The 22,925-nt window shown below is 41.1% G+C and overlaps 1 protein-coding gene across 4 annotated transcripts in view; it reads left to right on the top strand.

Moving 5' to 3' along the window:
• The window catches only part of FNIP1 (folliculin interacting protein 1), an 86,747-nt gene extending 64,223 nt beyond the window's left edge, over positions 1-22,524 (top strand). For 3 of the 4 annotated variants that reach the window (XM_080997103.1, XM_080997104.1, XM_080997105.1), the window contains 7 exons: positions 9,504-9,650; positions 11,271-11,440; positions 12,171-13,593; positions 14,378-14,546; positions 16,744-16,941; positions 18,107-18,222; positions 19,354-22,524. In XM_080997103.1, the coding sequence (XP_080853229.1) occupies positions 9,504-9,650; positions 11,271-11,440; positions 12,171-13,593; positions 14,378-14,546; positions 16,744-16,941; positions 18,107-18,222; positions 19,354-19,432 (2,302 nt within the window). In that variant the 3' untranslated portion in view covers positions 19,433-22,524. Of the gene's footprint in view, positions 1-9,503; positions 9,651-11,270; positions 11,441-12,170; positions 13,594-14,377; positions 14,547-16,743; positions 16,942-18,106; positions 18,223-19,353 lie in introns of those variants that run through there. The other variant, XR_013983434.1, reaches the window with a different exon arrangement.
• Positions 22,525-22,925: the final 401 nt, after the last annotated feature.

Consider the following 22,925-nt stretch of genomic DNA (forward strand, 5'->3'; position numbering starts at 1 on the left):
ACTTCCAAAACATTCGAAAACCAAAGCACGGCTTCTGATTGGCCGCAGGAAGCTCCTGCAGCCAGTTGGAAGCCGCAGAAGCCGCGTCGGACGTTTCTCTTCCAAAAATAGTTCACAAACTGGGAACAGTCACTTCCGGGTTTTCAGTGTTCAGGAGCCAAAACGTTCGGGAACTAAGCTGTTCGACTTCCAAGGTACAACTGCATTATCAATTCTGCTGCCACCCTGGTTTGTGCAAGGAATTCAAACAGCTTGTGTGGAATTAATACAGTGGTACCTCAGGTTACATACGCTTCAGGTTACAGACTCCGCTAACCCAGAAATATTACCTCAGGTTAAGAACTTTGCTTTGGGATGAGAACAGAAATCATGCTCCGGAGGCGCAGCAGCAGCAGGAGGCCCCATTAGCTAAAGTGGTGCTTCAGATTAAGTACAATTTCAGGTTAAGAACGGACTTCCGGAATGAATTAAGTACTTAACCTGAGGTACCACTGTATATGAATAATAATAATAATAATAATAATAATAATAATAAATTTTATTTATATCCCGCCCTCCCCAGCCAAAGCCGGGCTCAGGGCGGCTAACAACAATAAATCCCTGTGGACCCATGTCTGGGTGGAGGGTGAGATGGCTGGGTGCCTGGACTCAGAACGCGGGATTAGCACACAGTGAGCCCCAGTAGCAGAATATTAAACTGACAAATATAAGCAGCATTGGGAATATAAGTTGTTAAACCTTTTTATCCCATTCATCTGCACACAGCAGCAGCTGCCCTCTTTCTAAGCATCTTGTAATGAGTAAACCACATACTGTTAAGTAGGTTTAAAAGGCTTTACTTACAGAATCAAGGTCTCAGTCATGCATTGTTCCATGCAGCAACAAGGATAATACATTTGGGTAGAAAATAAAGAAAATAACTCCAAACACATGCTGTAAGCTTGCAAACACTCTCCTTTGTTGGTTACATTGGGGGGGGGGGGAGAAAGGAAGGAAAGAAGTAGAAAGGCTTCCTCGCTCTCTGAAGGAGGGGTGGGTAACCTAATTGAATGTAACAATACAGTGGTGCCTCGCAAGACGAAATTAATCCGTTCCGCGAGTGTCTTCGTCTAGCGGTTTTTCGTCTTGCGAAGCAACCCTATTAGCGGCTTAGCGGATTAGCGCTATTAGCGGTTTAGCGGCTATTAAAGGCTTAGCGGATTAGCTGCTAAAAGGCTATTAAAGGCTTAGCGGCTTAGAAAAAGGGGGGGGAAAGCGAAAAAAATATCTCAAGACTCGCAAGACATTTTCGTCTTGCGAAGCAAGCCCATAGGGAAATTCGTCCTGCGAAGCAACTCAAAAACGGAAAACCCTTTCGTCTAGCGGGTTTTCCGTCTTGCGAGGCATTCGTCTTGTGGGGCACCACTGTACAACTGTGGTCCTTTACCCCTTCATGCACTAACTAGCCCTATGCTTGCTAGTTTTACTGAACTGCAACTTCCCACACAGCTGTCATTTTGGATTGGTTTGCAGTAGAGATTCGGCATGGGGAGGATCTTTCCCTCCCTTTTATGCCTCTGGAAGGAATAGCATTCATTTGATCCCTGATTTGTGTCTCCTCCTTGGTTCTGTTTCATTAATTAATTTGAGCATGGTTCCCGTTGCCCCACAGAGCAAATCCAAGTAGGGATCACTTTCCACCATGAAAGCAGGAATATGCTTTAGGAAGAAGAAAAGAATTCAGCTTTATACTGTACAACTGAGACTCTTGGCTAAGCCTTTAAACACATTGTAAATACGTGGCAATTCACATGGCACATTGGTTGCATAATTTGTTGGGAGTGTGTGTGTTTGTGTGCACTTCCAGTTTTATGCCCCGGTTTCCATGGTGCAGCAACTATTGTTCCACAGCAGCATAACTGAGTGCACAAAATCCAGGATATATTTATACAAATGAAAGTACCTTTGGGTGGTTTTACTTTTTAACTAAGCATGTTAATGTGTGGAAAGGCTAGTTGCCAAGGTGTTTTCTATGTTGAGTCCCCCTTTCTTTAGTGCTACGTTGGGTTTTAGTGCTGCAAATTCCACAGCAAAAAAAGTATTTATTTGTGTGAAGCAGGAAAATCATTGCTTCTCCTTCCAACCTTCTTTGTAACAAAAATGAAAGAGGCCAAAAATGCTGAAATCAAATGGAGATTCAAATATCAGCTGGTTTGGCAGAATAAATTTAATAACCTAGCAGAGAGAGAGAGAAAATAAACCCATTTCTATGCTGTGTTAGGGATAGCATTTGAAAGGAAGAAGAATGAATACTTTTCTTGCTTATGATATTGATGACATTTTGGAGTATCGCCTGTTACTTGCAATAAGATAAAGCCAACTCAGGTCTTTAAGCTGGCTTCCCACTTGTCAGTGGCCAATACCAGCTGCAGTTTCAGTGCTCTGTTTAGAGGCCATCTGACTGCTTAGAAATGTTATACACATGCGTGTTTCACTCACTTCATTGGGCCAGAAAGGGGAAAGAAAACTAAATTATTGTACAACTATTTTTAACCATATAACAAATGGGCTATAGCCATAGGTTTACAGTAAACATATTCATATTTTAGGTTCTTATTACATATCCCCCTTCTTTATGTGCTTTATATATGGGCTTGTTTTTTGCAATAAACAGTGAATAGGGATGCATTCAAACATCAGCAAACTAGATTGCTCCTTACTGAAGAAGCAGTGATTCAAAAGATTGCCAGTGACCTACCTGCATTCTTATGTGAAAGTGCTATTTTATTTTATGTGCTTTTACACACGGGATAATCAATTATGTTTTCCATCCCACTGAGTCTAGAATGCTCTGGCAGCCTATCATGCAAAGTCTCTATTATAGCATTTCAGTATCATTTATCATTTCATTTAATTTATATTTTTAATACTTCTGTCCTGCGCTTCATGGAAATTCATTCCAAGGTGGTTTACAACAGAACAAGCAGAACATTAGCATGCAACAAACTGCACTACAACCAACAAACAAGCAATAAAAAGCAGGGTCTTTAAAAAAAAAACACAACACCCCAAAGAAACTGAATTTAAAATTTGCATGTGAATTTTGCCTGGCTCCTAGAAAAAAATCACGCTTCCCCTTTATGTTGCCCACTTATGCAGGTGTGCACTACCTACAAAGAGACATTCACCTGTGTAATTCTGTAGGGAATGTTATCTTAGCAAAGCTACAGGATTTTCACTCATCCTGCTGACTAGATATCTTGTATACTCATCCCCTTTCTTTCAAGACCACCTTGTACAAGTTACAGATGTGCTGCTGTCTCATTTTTAGAACAAGCCTGCACCGTTCATAAATGATTATTGGAATGTAGGCATTTTTGACAGCACATCCAAAGCTTGCGTATCTGATTGCTCTTTTAGCTTTGCAGTGTTCCTTCTTGACAGTATGTGATGTCTTGCTGTGCTGATTAGATTTTTAAAAGAAGCTGCCTCCGAGGTTTAAATCTTGTTTATGCAAAGGGATGTTGTAGGCCTGTGTGAGACAATCTTTGCATTTTTGTATAGCCTTGCAAGGAAGATAGTCTTAGAATTAAGATATGGGCTATTTTTAGTATACATGAATGTATTTATTTGGGCCAAGGCAAATTAGTGGGTAGGGATGGTTTGGGGGGCGTTGGCCACAACTACTGAAAAATGTGTGCTTGTGCCAAATAATATCACATACTAAAGAAAATACCACTCCCTGGGATACAAACTACTACAAGCCAACTACTGAACGTATTTCAGAGCTGCTGTAAAGGGAATCTGCCCCCTTGAGTTCTCTGCTTACACCTGAAAATTAAGACCTTTCCCTGCTGTTGTTTCTCACCAATTCAGAAACAAAGGTAGGCTGTATTCTGAGCCACAGTTCCAGTCTCAAGGTATTTCCTGCTAGGAAGTGTTGATATTAATAAATATCTCGCTAGTCTTGTGATACATTGCAGATCCACCTTGCATATTTATTAGTTATTATAAATGCACAAAGCATTTAAATTCATTATAAAACTACTATTAGTACTCAAGAGGCTACACAGGCTACTTTGACGTTGCAGTTCCTCTGGAAAACAAGCAACTTTGCTTGCACATGAGTTTGGTTGCTCTGAAGCCCCTGAGGGCCAACTGAGTGCATTAATGTTGATTATGCTGCTGAATAACATCCGCATGGCATTCATTTCGGGGACAAAAATATGCACAGAAAGGAGGAAACTCTGCAAATGGGACTAAAGCAAACACCTCCTGAGCCTTGACACTCCTTGTCCACAGAGCTTTAAAACACAATGCACCCTGAGAGAGTTTCACTTTAAAAAAAAAATCCATTGTGCAGTGTGACTCACTATCTGATTTAGCTAGGCACCTCTGCATTTTCCAGCAACTCTTTCAGAGCAGCATTGCCAAGAGGGGGGAAAAAGGTCTGTTGTGCATATCCTGGCCCCTTGAATGCCTTTAACTCCCTTCCAAAATAAGCTATTTATTAAAAGGGGGCAGAAGCCTTAAGAGATAAGAGCACAGAAAAAATTGGTTCCTTAACCAAATGGATGGATAAACCCCTTTTTATTCTCCAGTTTCAGAACAGTTTTTTACCGGCATTGGTAAAGTTCTCTGAAGTCCATGAAAACTCTCTTAAGTGCTCTCCTGCAACCGCTAAAAGAAGCGGGCCTGCCCAGGGAACAGGGATCCCAATTGAACAATAGCGGTGAAAAAGAAAATGCTTAGAAGTCAGTCAGTGTTAAAATGTTGGCACTGTGGCCCAGTAGGCAGAGCAGGAGTCTTCATAACCTGCTCATCCACAAATACACTGGCCATAGTCCAGAGGTCTGTGAGCGACAGAAGCAGCTGGGTGGTTTACATTTGTGACCCAGCCACCCCCCATATCCATGTACTCAGTTGCCACAGTTGAGAGAAACTAGTCCATGAGAGGAAAGACAGCCACTCTATAGAACCCCTTGTTTTTGATTAAAATTAACATTAAAAAGTTCCCCCCAAGGAAGGATTTGGGCCAAAACACTCTGGGCCCAGAACAGTTATATCAATTTCTGGAGTTTCTCACTCTTTTCCACTCTCCCAAATGGCTCTACTTATGGATCTCAGTCACTGAAAGCACCAAAGTATGCTACAAAGGGTGTGGTTACCCATATCTAGTTCCTAGGGTGCATACGTGGTAGCATTTATTCTTGCACAAACCCTCTACTCACCTTAATTAGGGGCCCTTTTTCTCTCACCCGCAACAAGTAAAACAGTACAGTGATCAGCATCGCACAAGAGAGTGAATGGGTTAATTTGCTTTCAACTGTTTGGGACATGAATGAGAGACTTCAATCCAATTTGCACTTGAGGAGTAGGTTAAAGCATCACATCCCCACACCAGTGCCCAAAGTGGGAAATTCTGAATTTATATTTTGCTGAAATGGAATCACTTTGTGAATGTGAAAGCCTACTTTTAGCTCCATTCTCCAAATAACGATTTTGACCAATGCAGTAACCAGGGGTGGGAAGAATCCAGAGTTTTTCTCTGTGGCATGAAAATATCCGACAGGATTTTCCAGCATTGTGAATTGAATCTGCAGTATGTCACTACAGGGATTGATGGGGAAGGTATGTGGCGCTGCCCTCAAACGTTAATGGCCCTTAAAAGAAAGAAAAAGCACTATGTAATTCTGTAACTGCGAAAAGTGCCGTGTGGTGTTTTCTTTCGTACTCACTTTGTCAGGGACAGACTCTCTTTCTGTACCCCTGAAGCCCATGGGGCTGGCTACAAATCCTCAGCAAATGTTCAGACTCCCATAATGATTTCTAAGTGTAGGCCCGTTTTCGCTTTACTGGAATAAAGAGCTTCCTAAGTGAGATTTCCTAGACTCCCATTAAGATGCTGATGCAGATACAGAATTAAGGAAGTTGAACAAGGATTTTGTATACGGGACTTGGTTCAGACCTTCAATAATTTCTGGCTACAACAACTTCTTCTTCTTCTTCTTCTTCTTCTTCTTCTTCTTCTTCTTCTTCTTCTTCTTCTTCTTCTCACTCGTAGCCGAGTAAGATTGTCTTCCATGAACATGGTCTTAACAGTGAGTCTGCATGTGACTGTGGAGGCCAATTCTGGATCCTCACGTCCTTCCACAGTGGGGACATAGGTTTCCAAGCAAGGGTTGATCATGGTGAGGGTTTGCGAAGCGTGTCTTCCTCTCAGCACATTTCTCCCTTTCGTCCTGAGTTCAAGTGTCTTCAAAGCCCATTACACCTTTAGTAAAGGCTGTTCTCCAATTGGAGCACTCACAGGCCAGTGTTTCCCAGTTGTTGGTGTTTATACTACATTTTTAAAGATTTGCCTTGAGAGAGTCTTTAAACCTCCTTTGTTGACCGCCAGCATTAGCAGTGCCTTAAAGGGGTGAAAAATATATGTGTGCAGTTTGTGTTATCGGGAGACTGCAGGGAGAAATGAAAAAACCTTTTCCCATTTGCCGAGCTGAAAGGCAGTTAATCCTTACCCTCGTGTTCAGTGCAATTACTTACATGTCTGGCATTGAGGGTTCCCTTTGCTGCAGTCACATGCCTGCTGGCAGGCAGCCAGCGGAATCTGATCTCTCTCTGAGGAAACACTATCAGTTGCAGATGCAGCCACGGTTACCAGAATAGTAAATAACGAGTCACAAGACTCGAGCTAGCCCTTCAACGAAAACAAATAGTTTAATATCTTGGTATCGGAACAGAAACTGCTTCCTTCCTCACACACACATGCACACAGTTCAAATTGAGTCAGCTTCCAGAGAGCCTTCTGTGGGGGTTGATGTTGCTAAACAAGACCCCAGAAGGCTCATTTTGGTTTGAACTTTAGATTTCACCTCAGGCTTTTAAGGTTGGCCGAACCTTTGTGAAGCAAAAGTTGGGCTCCACATTTTAAGTTCTCCTAAGGTGCTTTCTCAGCTGCTTTCTCGTTTGTCCTTTGTTTGTTCAGTGGGTTGACCACAGAAGTCCAAGGGGTGAAAGTTAATCCTATGGAAAGCTTGCTTTCTTCTGATTTTAATGGGTCTGAAGTGTGGATGCCAGCAAACAGGAAACTGCAAGCTTTTTGTGACACTGAATGCCACTTGCAGCACTGCTCTTACTTATTCAATCATTTTGGTATAGTCTCTCGTTTATGACACTTTTGATTAAAAAAATGTGGGTTTTTTGCCCCTCAGCAATTACGCTGCTGAATCCCATTTAACATTATCCTAAAATATGCCCTTAGTTAACACATCCCTTTTCCCTTACAATATGAAGCTGTCTGTGAAATATTTAGTAGTCTGTGGAAATAAGCCTGTACTCAACCTAGGGATGCTCTCACAAGAAGGTTCACAAGCAAGGGCATTAAGGCTCTTCTCACTTGTGTGCCCTTCACTTAAACTTCATATTCACAGGTATACTACCAATAAACATGGAGACTCCATTAAGCTGTTGCACCTGATAGCCATAGATAGACTTATCCTATGAATTTGTCAAACTTCTTTCTAAAGCCATCAAAGCCAGTGTCCAAACCATAACTTGTGGCAGTAAATCCAGTAAATTAATATGTATTAAAGAGGTGATTTTGTCTTCCATTGCCACACAGTTCCATTGAGGAATGTCTGATTTACTCTGAGCCACACCTTTGGCCTATTTAGCTCAGTATTGTCTACATGGGCTGGCCCACCAGCATTTCAGGCAAGGTTATCCCCCATCACCACCTGAAGATGCCAGTGATGGAACCTAGGGCCTTCTGTCTGCAAAGCAGATGCCCTGCTACTGAGCTATAGGCCTTCCTCGCTAGTAATAGATTAAGGGAAATGCCTTCCCAGTTGTAAGGATCTTTAAAAACTGTTCTAACCTCTAATGCACTTATATCCAGGACTTCTGCAGTTGTAATGAGACTTGTGATGCTATTTCTAAAATGAAACTTGAGTCATCATTTCTGGCAACTACTGTGGGACCTTACTCCTTTCTCTGTAAGCAGCCTTTGGCTTGCTGTTTGAAGAATGTCCATCCTGATAGCACTGAGCTTAGAGGAAAATGCCCTTCACTAACCTCTGAAGATAAGGGGACACGTGCAGTATGATTAGAAGAATAGGATGTTAGGCAATTCCCTCTTGCCAAACCTAAACCACATTATAGTGATTCAGGGATAAATGACATAGAAACAGGGCGACATTTTGTAGTTTAAAAGCTGCAATAAGGATACTCATGAAATTTCCACACTCTAATTTTTCACACAGAATTGGGAATTTCCATGAATTTGGGGTTTGTTTTTAAGTGAATTTGTTTCAGGTGAATTTGTTGAACTAAAATATTGTTTATGCAGTTCCATTTATACACTTTACAAAGAATGGGTGGAGAGTTCCCTAAACCAAGGGTATTTCTATCTAAAAATAGACACAAAGGGAGAGAACAGCGGCAGGAAAGGGACGTGGAGACTGAGGTAAACTGGGGGAGGATATTCAGTTATTTCAATGAAGTGTTGTTCAGCTTCATTAAAGTAGAATTTTGGACCTTAGGTGTTGTTCTGAAGGCTTTGTGGAGAAGGCGAGTCTTTAGCAGTGAATTGGAGCTGGATGAGGAACAGGGTCAGTCAGGGGTGTGTCGAGGTAAGAGCAGAGATATGCGGGGCAGGGCCTTTGAGAGTTTTAAAAGTAAGAATGAGAAGTTTGTGCTGGATCTAGAATCAGACAGGAAGGCAGCGTAGGGATTCAAAAAGGGGGTGTCACATGATTGTAGTGAGGGAACAGCTGTGATAACAGAATGCTGGATTGGCTTGAGTGGACCAAGATAAGCAAATGGAAGGCCAGAGAGGCAAATATTGTAGTAGACAAGGCAAGAAATGACCAGGACACAAAGCAAGGGTTTTTGCCAGGCATAGGAAAACTCGGCTCTCCAGGTGTTTTGGGACTACAACTCCCATGATCCCTAGCTAAAAGGACCAATGGTCAGGGATGATGGGGCTTGTAGTCCCAAAACATCTGGAGGGCCGAGTTTGCCTATGCCTGGTTTTTGCCATGGGGACAGAAAGGAAGAGGCATAGGGATGGGTAAGATTAAGCGAGACTGAATATGAGGAACAAAGGAGAAAGAGAAGTCAAATGAAAGACAAGGGTATGTGCCTGATCAAAAGGATGGCTGCCAGTGGATAAGGATGTGAACAAGGAAAGAAGGGATTGGGAAGAAAGAAGAGAAGACCAGTCTTAGACACATTGAGCTTGACCTGACAATGAAGCATACATGCAGAAGTACCAGAGAGACACTTGGAGATATTGGAGTGGACAGAAGGGAACGTTTTGTGACAGTGAGACAGAGCAGGGACACCACTATGTCATTAAATTATAGGTGGTTCTGAAAGCCATGGAGTGGCTTGGGGGACATTGTATACTTTTCAGTTGCTAATCAAATAACCTCTTTTCTTGGCACAAATGGCTCTTGGAGCCATATATTATAACAGATGTGTCACTTTGGTGACCTATTGTTCTCTTCTTTTTACTTTAGAACAACAATTTGTAACCTCTACACCATGCCACGGATTGCGGAACCTGTTTGGCTTACCATGATGTCAGGAATGCCTGAGAAGAACCAGCTCTGCCATCGCTTTATGAAGGAATTTATTTTCTTAATGGAACAAGCCTCCAAGAACCAGTAAAGCATTTCTCGTCTTTCTCCTATTGGTTTTTTATTGTTGTAACATTAAAGGCAAAATAGTCCTTTAAAAAATAGACAGTGGCAAGAGGTGATTTCCTTCCCCATGCTCCCTTGTAGTCCCAAGTAAAGAATAAAAAAAGTATTATGTATAATGAAAAGGGAGAACGTGGGTGGTGAAAAAGGCATGTGGGACTATGTGGAGACCATTCCAACCAAAGGGATAATAGACACTATTACTAACTGAATCAAAATCTCAGTAAAGGCCCCACCTGTAACTATGTTTTGTTCTTATAAAAAGCTGCAAAGCTCATGAAGGAAACAGAAGATGCATTATCTCAAAATCCAGAGACATATTTTCAGTAACAGTATCTGGTGAAAATACATAAGAAATCCACAAAAATTAATTTTTCTTTGACTTCTTTACTGTATTGGCATTTGAATGCTATGCATGTGCAGTCATATGTAAGTTCCATTCAGTTCAATGGCACCTGCTCCAACTAAATGTGTATAGATTGCATCCTTCATTAGCATCTAAAATATTTGTTAATTAACTTAGGTGTAGTTTTCAGTATTTTAAAAAATGTTTAATAGGCAATATTAATAGCGCCATTAATGATTGGAAATAACAATTGTCTGATGTTGAGCCCCTATCCTTGGTAGAGTAAAAGTCTGCTTTAAGTGAAGAATTACTTTCATCTCATCTTATAAAAATATTATTCAGGAAAAAATATTTTATTCCTTAAAACCTTTTAACAATTTTTAGTCAAAATTATGCTGTGTTTGCAACTACAATTGGTTCCTATGGTATTCAAAAACCAAAACAGAAGTCTGAAACTTTGGCCTCCTTTTAAGACTTTGAGCCAATGAGACCTGAGGGCTGACTGACAGAATGAAGATGTGCTTGAACGGAAAAGAAAATTAGAGACAAACTGCCAAACCTTATAACTTCAAAACAGTACTGAAACCAGATACTACGAAGTCACTGGCTGCCAGATGTTGAAATGGCCTTCTAAACTATCAAAAATTAAACCATGATAAAATTAGCACAGTGCAATACTATGGCCATATTTCAAAAGAACTACTTCAGGGGGCTAATCCAGGGTTTGGCATAATAAGGTTTTCTTGCCAAGGCACCATGCAAGCTGCGATCTAGCTTCCGCCTTGCAGATCCAAAAACACTTGTCAGGTTTAACATTCTGGATTGCACGCAGGACATTTAAAAGACAGTAATACTGGAAGCTTTTTAAAAAGGCAACACGGCAGAGCAAAAATAAGTTTCAGACTGTGTAGCAGTTTTATTCAAGAGCCCCAGTTTAAGCACTCTAGGGAGCTTGTAAAACTCTAGTACAAGATGCAACGTAACTCTTCATTTTATGTCTGCATATTTCCACTGGAAATATGTCGCTCCTTCCCAATTGGGAAGCCAGTGTTGTTATGCATGGGAGCTGTGGGTGTGCACGAGACTCTCCACCCTCTGACCCAGCATCCCTGATTCAAACTTTACCACAACAAGAGGCGTGATTAGTGCATAATGGGGTTCCCTTTACAAAAGCGGATGGAAAAGAACCGTGAGTTGGGATTTTGGATTGTGAATGGTTTTTGTTTTCCCCCTTACAGATTTTTACCAGCTCTTCTGACTGCAATTTTGACAAACCATCTAGCCTGGGTCCCAACCGTCATGCCAAATGGCCAGCCGCCCATCAGAATCTTTCTAGAAAAGCATTCCTCACAAAGTGTGGACATGTTGGCGAAATCTCATCCATACAATCCATTGTGGGCACAGTTGGGTATGTCTGAAATCACACTCGGATATTTATTCTAAGGACAAAAATTTTAAATGGTTGACTATACTGTAATAGAAAACCAGTGGAGTAGAAGTGTAGTTAAAGGAAAACAATGTAACAAATCACTGTGTCAACAGTTTTCTACTGAATAAAATAAAATAAATAAGAAATAAACCTGCCTTTTAAGTAATTATATTCCCCCTTCCCTCCTCAGTGGCTCCACTTGTGCCTTCTTCCTGTTTCTTCCATGTACCCCTTATTCATACTTTGGGATGAAGCGTTTTCTTTTCCTCATAAAAGTTACTTTCTGAAAGACATTCCTTAAGGCCTTTTCAGTATTATCCTGTGAGTGCTTACTCAGAAGAAAGGTGTATTATCTTCAAGCTGGCTTACTTCTTGGGAATTTTGTTTAGAATTGTAGCCTTTGTTACATACCAGCTTAGCAAAGACTCATATGAACAGGGCTGACGTTTATTGCAATTGAATGGTTTTACATCCCACTCTTGGAGTTGGCTCTGATTTGGTGTTATTTTTAAATAGGGCAGGGCTGTAGAATATTTTTGCAGATAAAGTTTGCATAACCATTCCAACAAAATAATTTACAAATCTTATAAATCTGCATAAGCCTATTGTCCATTTTTGGAAATTTTCAAGGATCTAGTTTTTAGCCATGACACTGTATTTTTTCATGTGTTGTGTAATTATCATACTACTTTTATATTCTGTCCTGTAGGAGACTTGTATGGAGCTATTGGGTCACCTGTCAGACTATCAAAAACAGTTGTGGTTGGCAAACGACAAGACCTTGTGCAACGTTTGCTGTACTTCCTCACTTACTTCATCCGATGCTCTGAACTGCAAGAGACTCATCTTCTGGAAAATGGAGAGGATGAAGCCATAGTGATGCCTGGCACCGTTATCACCACCACACTAGAGAAAGGGGAAGTAGAGGAAACGGAGTACGTGCTGGTCACAATGCACAAGAACAGAAGCAATTTAGCCTTTCAAGAGTCTGAAGAAATGAGGAGTTCTAACTGCAGCTGTAAATATTGCAAAGGCCCTCTTAACCCTACCCAAAATACAGAGGCTGTTTCAGGACAGGAAAGAGAAGATACTCAGAATATCTCAAAAGTGGAGGCTGAGGCTCTTTCAGATGAATGCAGGGCTGCACCTGCTGACTGCCAAGAAAGACCTGCTGATGTCAAGCAATGCAAAGAAACAATGACCTCTTGCCTGGATATAAAGTTAGAGAAAGAGGTCTTCTTAGGATCAGCCTCAGTAGAAACCTGCGTGTTGGCAGAATCCAGACTGGAACCAACAGGTGGATCATGGAGGAGTGAGGAATCATTAGATTCTGCTAATCAGGCTGTTGAAGTAATGAGATCTACAAGTGCAATGGTAGAGAAGAAGCCTCCTGACAAAATTTCGTCGGATGCAATTCCTTGCAGCACGGCTGAGGCTCAAACAAAGGTGACCTTCCTCATTGGAGATTCCATGTCACCTGATTCGGATATCGAGCTCCGAAGTCAAGCAGCAGTGGAGCAGATGGCCAGGCACAGCAACCAGTTGGATGCTGAAGAAAGAGTACCTGCTGATCAGAACTGTGAAGCAACACAAACCCTTGAGGACCAAAAAAGAGATCAGAATACGCCTGAAGCATTTCCTGAGGTTGCCAGAGAGATCCAGAATTGGACCCCTTATGGTGCAGAAAGTGCAAGCTTGCTTGATGAATATGAGGAGAGTTCAGTAGAAAACAGGACTATTGATGATATTCCAGTAAAAGGAACAACAAACATTCTAGATCCTAGCAGTAGCTTAGAGTTTCCCCCCAAAGTGTGTACAAAGAACAAAAAGCCCCCCAGCGAATTTTGTAAGTTTATGGAAGCTGTTCGACAAGAGACTTGCAAAAACTGCTTTGCAGAGCAGGACCAAAGAGACAAAATCTCTATGTGTGTCCCCCATGGGGACAGAGATAACTTTGAGAAAAAGGCTGACCCTGGTGTGGATTGGGACATTCCAAGAAATGAGAGCTCAGACAGTGCCCTTGGTGACAGTGAAAGCGAAGATGCTGCTCATGATGTGGCCAGAATAAACAGTAACTATTACGGAGCAGAGCAAGAAGAGTGGGCAGAAGAAGAGGACATACCTTTTCCTGGGTAAGTATTTCTTACCGAGATTAGGCCAAATGTATTACATTCCTACGAAACAATGGCATTAGAGTAAAAAGGCAAACAGGGCATCTTAGAGACAGAAAATACTGTGTATATATTATAGAAATAGATTGTAATCTCATTGGATGGATCCAGTCTACTTTGGTCTTTCTTTAGCCCTATTGAAGTCAATGGGAATTAAGTTACCCATTGACTTAACTTGCACCTATGCATTTCAGTAGGAGTAAAGCATAACTTAGTCTGGATCCAGCCCTATGCTTTCATCATGCAAGTGATACAGCATTGATTATTTCAGCTGGACTCTCCCCCAGCCGGGCATTAATTTAAGCAATGCAGCAATGTAAGAGTTGCTTATTTCACTGAGGCTGCAACTTAAAAGAGGCTCTAATTACCTTTCACACTTTGTGGAGTATACTGCTAATTTAGGAAAGTCTATTAAAAGAACAGCACTTGACTAAGGGAACAAAAACTGTTACAATCATTAGTTTCAGCGCTGGTTCATATAGTTTAGGTGTTTGTACTTTATCCTGTCCTCAAACTGAAACTTTCTTTCAACCCGTTTTCTAACATCTTCTACCCTTGGGTCAACAATGAAGACAAAACGATTCCCCCCAAAGACTGCCATCCAGCCTTGTGGTTTACGTGATTCCTGTCCCACTGAAGCAGAGGGTCTTAAGTGTACATAAACTGTGCACTAGATTGCACACTGAAATAGAGAGAAAACAGTGCTAGTTGTAGTATACATGCCCATGTTATACCTTTCTTTCAGGTCAAAATTAATTGAAGTGAACTCTGTCCAGCCCAGTATTGCCAATTTTGGAAGGTCCTTGCTAGGTGGCTACTGTTCATCTTACGTACCTGACTTTGTTTTGCAAGGAGTAGGAAATGATGAGAAACTGAGACACTGTTTGATGTCAGATTTGTCGCATGCGGTACAGGTAATTTAAACTATATCCAACAGATGAATTTATATTTGACAGTCAACAAAAGGAAATATTTCTGGAGCCTGCTGGAATAGGAATGGAGTTGTAATTCTGTTAAGCTTTTCTGATTTCCACAATCTCATTTAACAAAGATTCCTAACGGTCACAGAGATGAGAAACTTTTATGCAGTATAGAACGACAGTTTTTGAGACTTATGAGTTGGAGGGTTGCTGCCAATATCCTTTGTAGTTTGGAGTCTGTTATGGAAGTACCATGATTAACATTTTGGGAAGCCTCTTAAATTATACATAAACAAACAATAAAATATTGACAGACTGCTTGCAAATTTTGCAGCCAGTTGGATTAAACAAAACCATTCAATATCAGATTACGATAAGGCCCCAATAAAAGGACTTTAAAAAGTAAATGGTACAAAACTAGAAAAAGCTTGTTGTCCTTAAGTCTTTTGGATATAATGTTCTTAGAAATTGGCACAAATCCATTGGGGATGCCTTTTTTCCCGTCGGCGGTCAAATTTCTGAGCCTCTAAGTTCTATGATGGTGAAGATCCTTTAGAATCAAAATCACCTTGCCTTGTAAGCCATCTTGTCATCTGATTTAGCCATGAGCTGAATGCAGTGTCCATGTAAAAGTCTGGAAGGCACAAGGGTGGGGAACCTCTGTCCCCTCTAGATATTGCCAGACTACAGTTCCCATCATGACCTTCCAATGACTATGCTAACTGGAAGTTACAGTCCAACAATACCTTGAGGACCACAGGTTCACCAATACTGTGAGTGACTGGAGGCAAGCAAAAGGATGGCTGCTGCCATCACTTTCTGGCTCCTAAGACCTCCAAGCTATCTCTTTCCCCACTTGATCTCATCCACAAAGGGATTTTTAAAATGTTCTTATCAAATCACTGGGGAAAAAATGATAAATGGTTAAAAAATGGTTTAAAAAAATGTCATTACCAACATATAAAATTAATAATGGACTATTAAGAAGGCAATATATATTGAGCATTACAATATATGTTCAATAGAAATATCTATTTTAAATGGCTTTTTAAGAAAAACAGTTGGCTTAAACTCATCCTTCAACCATTTTTGGTGTTACAGTAGCCTTTAGATCAAAAGTACACTGGATGTAGAAACTAACATTTTGTTTCTAGAAGTACTGTGTCATTTTACTTGATATGAATGCTTCCCACCCCCCTTTTATACCAAAAAAGAGAGAAAACTGTTTTCCCCCTAGACTATAATTTAACTTCAAACATCAGTAATAGTCATAGGGAATATACATAGAGAATATTGTACCTTAGCTGTGAAAATTAAAAGTATCCTTGTTTGCTCACATTGTTTTTCTAATATTGGGAATTAAATCAGTTGAGGACCCCAAATCTGAATAATGCAGACATGCTTAATCTGTGTTTGTGCATGTGTTTTTAAAAAGAATACAAATGAAAAATACTTCAAAGCCATTATTACATAAGTGTTTCCTTGCACCCTCTGCTGGTCTTCTTGCAGTATCAAGTAGAAGCTAACTGAGCCATATCTAAACTGATCCTACTTGCTCAGACCAGAGAAAAATGCAGAATTAGCAAGGGGTAATTTTGCAAAGAGAAAAGGGCAAAACAGTTTTAAGATGTTTTGAGCTTTTAACTAGTTTGCCTCATAGGCAAAGTTACAGGATTTTAAATTATATATCTTTTCAATAACCTATGAGACTTGGAAGTTTCCTTATACATCAGAAGCGGACACGTGTGCACACACAGAGAGAAATTCAAACAATATTTTAGGCACGTCTAAGGGTTTGCTTTTCTCCATGGTTCCATGCCATATCACAAACTGCTTTAGAAGCTTATAGCAGTTGCAGAAATGGCTTGCCATGTGGCATCTGGGACTGCTGTTCTAGAACCATAAGCTCCCGTGGGCATGCTGGCTAGTTTCACAGTTCTTAGGATCCTGGTTCTTGGCTGCACTGAATGCAGTGAAAGTTTAATCGCTCTATTTTATAGTGCTAGGATTTAGCCCAAAGCACATGTGGCAAAGTGCATGCACAACTACTAAATTCTTCCAAGTGTTCATGCTAAGGTTACTTTTTTTTCAAGGTATGTTCGCAAATTCCACTGATGCTCAGAAAAAAATGTACTTATTTATTCACAATGTTTATTGTGGCTTACGCCTCGTATTTCTCTTTGCCTTCTAGCACCCTGTTCTGGATGAACCAATTGCAGAAGCTGTCTGCATTATCGCAGACACGGACAAATGGACAGTACAAGTGGCCAGTAGTCAGAGGCGAATCACCGATAATAAACTTGGGAAGGATGTGCTAGTTTCTAACCTTGTCTCCAACCTGCTTCATTCCACTCTTCAGCTTTACAAGCATAATTTATCTCCAAATTTTGTAAGTACCCAACCTGTGAGGCAAGATGAAATCACAAAGCCTAATCAGAATGAGGGTATTTTTTCCTGGCACCGCTCTGATTGAAGATGGACAGATAGACAGACAGACAGATAGATCCTGCCATTCAGGATACAAATTCTACTAAGAAGGCTGACAAGTAATATACAGTGGTACCTCAGGTTAAGTACTTAATTCTTTCTGGAGGTCCGTTCTTAGCCTGAAACTGTTCTTAACCTGAAGCACCACTTTAGCTAATGGAGCGTCCAGCTGCCGCCACGCCGCTGGAGCACAGTTTCTGTTCTCATCCTGAAGCAAAGTTCTTAACCCGAGGTACTATTTCTGGGTTAGCGGAGTCTGTAACCTGAAGTGTATGTAACCCGAGGTACCACTGTACAATTTTGTAATTTTAAAATAAAATAAAAATAGTCGCTTGTGAAGTGAGGTAAATATTACCTCATTTCACAAGCTTCCACAAACAGTTGCTGAAATAGTGTGTATAAATTTCACATAGGCAAATTTTTCCACAACACTTACATTTCCCTGTTTCAGCTCATCCCTGGTTATATTCAACAACATAGCCATCTGGTTACAGTAGATGATAAAGGCCCAAACAGAACGTAACCTGTTAACATCTAATCAGTCACTTCGGTACTTTAAAAAAAGAAAGATGTAATTTGATCTAAGTCCTCAATGGAGGAAATAAACTCAAAATGTATTTATGTTGATGTACCTTGAAGGTGGACACGGGTGGCGCTGTGGGTAAAACCTCAGCGCCTAGGACTTGCCAATCGTCAGGTCGGCGGTTCGAATCCCCGCGGCGGGGTGCGCTCCCGTCGCTCGGTCCCAGCGCCTGCCAACCTAGCAGTTCGAAAGCACCCCCGGGTGCAAGTAGATAAATAGGGACCGCTTACTAGCGGGAAGGTAAACGGCGTTTCCGTGTGCTTGTCACGCTGGCCACGTGACCCGGAAGTGTCTTCGGACAGCGCTGGCCCCCGGCCTCTTAAGCGAGATGGGCGCGCAACCCCAGAGTCGGACACGACTGGCCCATACCGGCAGGGGTACCTTTACCTTTTTACCTTGAAGGTAGCATGGTTGGATGGACTGTCATTTTGACTGAGATTAGGGACTGGTTTGTGACATAGTTTCTCTTTTCTTTTGCCTCCAGTGTGTCATGCACCTTGAAGATCGATTGCAGGAGCTGTACTTCAAGAGCAAAATGTTGTCTGAATATCTCAAAGGCCAGATGCGAGTGCATGTGAAGGAGCTGGGAGTGGTACTGGGGTATGGTCCATGTAGCTTCCTTGTCCTCAGCTCTTATGTAACCTTATCCTGAACACACAGCCTATACTAGTAGACAAAGCTGTAGGGCTATTTGTGTCAAGATTTTGCTCATTGTTAAATAGCAATGCCATTGATAAGGCTGTACTATAAGCAGCAATCTTCTCATTTTAAGCATACTCTACCCAGCTGCAGAATTCTTCAGAACATGAAAGGTTTTTAATGCACATCCTGCTTAGGAAATAAGTTAGTTTTCCAGCTGTGCTTGGAATCAGCAACTAGGGCAGGCATAGGCAAACTTGGCCCTCCAGATGTTTTGGGACTACAATTCCCATCATCCCTGACCACTGGTTACCTAGGGATGATGGGAGTTGTGGTCCCAAAACATCTGGAGGGCCGAGTTTGCCTATGCCTGAACTAGGGTAACAATTCCATTCTCATTTCTTTGCGCATTGCAGAAAGCATGCATAGGATTGTGCTGTAAACCTCAAAGTACAACCTACCCATCAAAACCTAGCCTACTGCTGTCCTCCAAGAGCAATGAGAGGTGGGGCTTGAAGATTAGCAGCTGTTTGCCTAGTAAGAAGTGCACACCACCTCTTTACAGAAGAAGCAAGTCTTTTTATGGACTTTAGACAAGGAGGGTCTGTAACAGATAGCCTGTTGAGAAATTAAAGGGGAAAGTTCTAGAGGTGTTAATTCCCATCTAGTTTTAAGAATGCAATCTAAATTTCAACCCAAGGGTCTAATCTAAGATTCATTGGGTCTGTTGGAATTTTTTCATTTGCTTCAGTTAACTTTGGGTCCCGAGACAGCTGGAAACAATTAAATCTTTAGTAATACAGACCTGTCGCCAGAGGGAATGCTGCTTGTGACAAACAACCTGGTCATGTGTGTTTATGATATAAATTAGCATGCTCTTTAATTATATAAATGCATATGGGCTACTGCAATATATTTGGAGTGTCTTGACAGTTCAAAGGCTTTATTTCTTTTTAAACATACAACTGCTGATGTTTTAATAGTCTAAGTGCAGGTACCTTGACATGAGACAAATATTACGCCATGTTAATAAGCTGCGGAATATTGAGATTGCGAGCTTGGATTGAAAATGCCCATCTGTCTTTCTTTCAGGATTGAATCCAGTGACCTCCCTTTACTGGCAGCTGTAGCAAGCACCCACTCTCCTTACGTCGCCCAGATTCTGCTCTAAAATACCAAAGGGCAAAGACAATAACTTTATTTTTTATAACGTGGAAGACAAGGAAGCAAACATGAACCATTCTTGTCCGGGCTCTTTCTTGCCCTCAGGCAAATAGGCTGAACAGCTTGCAGACTTGACTGTGTGCCTCTTCAACTGAATACATGATGTGCAAACAAATGAAGTTGTTTCCTTCCTTCCATCCATCCTTCCTTCCTTCCTTCCTTCCTTCCATCCAAATAAGTAAAAGACCAGAGACTCAGATCACTAGAGAAGACACTAGAACTTGGAGGCCTGGCTTGGGCAATAACTTCTGAAATGCATATAACTGCAAACTGTTAAAATCACAGGATTACTGGAGGTTAGAACTGCTCCATAACCATATGCAGTGCTGTTACTGTTTATACAAGAGAATAGAACCAGCTGGCTACTTGGTACAAATTAGGAGAGCATTTAAAACAAATAACAACAAAGCTACAGCTATTTGTAACAGTTTTAACCATTTCCGTGCTAAAAGTTGAGGCTGCTGAAGATTTCTTTCTTTCTTTTACTGGGGGGAAAATTCAATTTACATGGAAGTAAGGGACTTGGATCGTAGCCTGCTAATAGCACTCACCTCAGAAATGTATTTGCAGGCATTTCCCCGTGGATATGATGTCTGGGAGTTCAAGCCAAGAAACACGTCTCATTTTACCATAATTTGGGTGTGTAATTGACATTATGCTTTTGATGTTGTTCTGTTGTGTTGCTACCTAAGTACTCCAGAAAACAGAACATTTGGCCTAGGAAATGTTAAATGCAATTTGTCTCCCACATTTTGTTAATGTTGATTTAAAACACAAACACACACACAAGACTTTATTTACTTTGATCTTGTCCTGTTTGAAGCACAATAAATAAAAGTTACCTGCCCTCCAGGCCCTTTAATATCTGGGTGATTCAGGTGCTTAACTTCATAAAACCTAAAATTTGCAGAGTTCAGTATGAAAGAGAGATAATGTATACCATAAGAGCCAAAACTGGATACAGAATAAGAGTACTGAAAAAATGTTGCCCTTAACTACTTCAGCAAATTTTGTTTTGAAGCATCAGATTTTGTTTTACACCACAGTTTAACAGTTGCATCAGCATCATTTAGTAGAAGCTACTCTGATGATGCCACCCTGTTTGTTAATAATTGGCTTAAATAAAAAAGAGTAGCTATGTAGTCCCTTCCCCCTCATAATCCTTGATTAAGCAATAGCATCAAATATTAATAACGAGGGAGCCATAATTTATAAGACATGCATATAAGTAGATGAATAGATAATATTCTGAGCAGGCTCTACTACCTCACTTTGAATATTGGGACATGCGGGCTCATTTTTCCTAGCATCTAGCACCACTAACCATATGTTCGTCATTAATTATTTTAATTATTAGTGTTCTGAATTTCATATGTCATCCCACAGGGAAAATTAAAAGTATATATTTCCTCATTTACTAAAATAACACCTGCCATGCCAGATCTTTTAACTGTTTGCTCTCTGTGCAGGTGAAAATTGCAGTCCTGGAAACAATTGCATGCCCTGCTGATTTTGGGTTCCGCTTAAATCCTTCAGATAGTTTCGTAATTTAAGTCTCATGCCACCTTTGGTTGGGACTATTGCATTTGCTCAAGTGCTTTTGCTTCTTCAGGCTGAAGTGTTTAGACATGGGTTGAAGATTACAATTGTGTGCCCTGATCTGACAGCTGCCCCATACAGAGCAGGGGTTGTCACAAAGCTGATGAAGCATGCAGTACAAATGGACCAAGAATGCCCTGCTATGCTTTCTTAGGGATTTCAGGCAGAAGGAGCTAGCCCATATCGAATCAAAACTTTTGGTCCACTTAGCTTAGTAATCTATCTTCCGATTGGAACTGACTCTCCCAAGGTCTCAGAGAGAGGTCTTGCTGCGCCCTGTCTCTAGATCCTTAAGTAGAAATGGCAGGGATTGAATCGGGGACTTTCCATTCAAAACATTTGCCCTGCTGCTGAGCAATACCTCCTCCCTAATAAATTGCTTACCCTAGAACCCCAAGATTTGCACTGTTCCTAGATTTAATGGTGGCATACGATGTCTCCTGTCCTTCATCCCACACTTCTTTTCCATCCATTTCTGCGTTGTTTTACAACAGTGTGTGCAGCTGCTAGGCTACATCACTTGATGGTGAGTTTTGCTGTTTCAGAAACAGCCGTTCAAGTTGCTCCCTAGGTGAGCTCACACTCTGAAGTGTGGTGTTCCAATGTATCAATCCTACACACCGACTTGCAAGTGCAGTTGCATGTAGGATCAGTAAGGCGGCCTGATAAAATCTTCTATTCAAGCAGTAATAAGTGTTGCCATAGATGTAGTCTCTCACATGCCTTCAAAGGCATTTGATAACCAAACGCTACCCATCTCTCCCCAGCATTGGGTTCATTTGAGATGCAAGAATAAATATTTTTTATGCTTGTCCGAATGATATTTCTGGAATGGTTACTGTGCAAAAGACATTGTAGCATGATGGCATGCTTTCCTGTGACTGATAATTGTTACATGCAGAATCAAGGTACTACATACACCTGTTTGTTTGGATTTTTGTTTTTTTAAAAAAGGGAACTATAACAGCACTGTAGTGTTGACCTCTTAATGTATCATGCTTTTCAGAACAATGTATATGCAAAACTAATCTCTTTGATTTTTGCAATATTCCCAATGTCCATTAATATGTCTTAATTTTAAGGCTGAGAATAAATTTTAAGTGTATTACACATACATACTAGCAAATGTCTTTCTACCACAGCCTGCAAATGCAAGGCTGCCAAGAAAAGCGGGGAAATCCAAAGCCGGATTTTAAATCTCGCCTTTTAAAACCTGTTAGTTAAGTTAGATGTTTCAAGAGGGTTTGTTTGTTTTTTTGTTTTCGGTCTCCTCTAAATTATGTAGATGGTGGTATGTGTAATATGCTGGGCAAAATGTACATACTTGTTATCTTTTGTGTTTTTGTATATATATATTTCCCAAGATGTGCACTTGTATTATAATAACCATTCCCAATTTTAGGGGAACTTTGTGCAATAAATACAATATTGTCCATTGAATTGCTAGTTTTCTTTGTCTTGTTTCCACAGGGCTGTTGGTGAGAGAGTATTTTGTAAAGAAAAATGTTGCAATCCAGAAAGTTGCTTCAGGTACTCCAAGGGCCTTGAGGCACTCTGTGAAACCTTTAATTTTTTTTCCTTTGAAAAGGCAGATCCTCCCTCCTACCAGGGGCGGAGGAAGGGGTGTGTGGTGGGGGCGGGCAGACCCCGGGTGTCACCACTGAGGGGGGTGACAAAAAGCTGGGCGGCACTCACCGCGGGGCCTGAAGCATGCCTGAGCCACGCGTCTCTCCTGAGAGTGACGCAGTGGCTTGAGCACCTGCAGGCTCCATGCTGCCCCAAACGGTCTGCCCGCTGCCTCCCCCTCAGCTGTAGGGCGTCTGAGTGGGAGGAGGTGGGCA

Source organism: Podarcis pityusensis (assembly GCF_964106645.2).
Source record: "Podarcis pityusensis genome assembly, chromosome: 2".
Classification (NCBI taxonomy): domain Eukaryota; kingdom Metazoa; phylum Chordata; class Lepidosauria; order Squamata; family Lacertidae; genus Podarcis; species Podarcis pityusensis.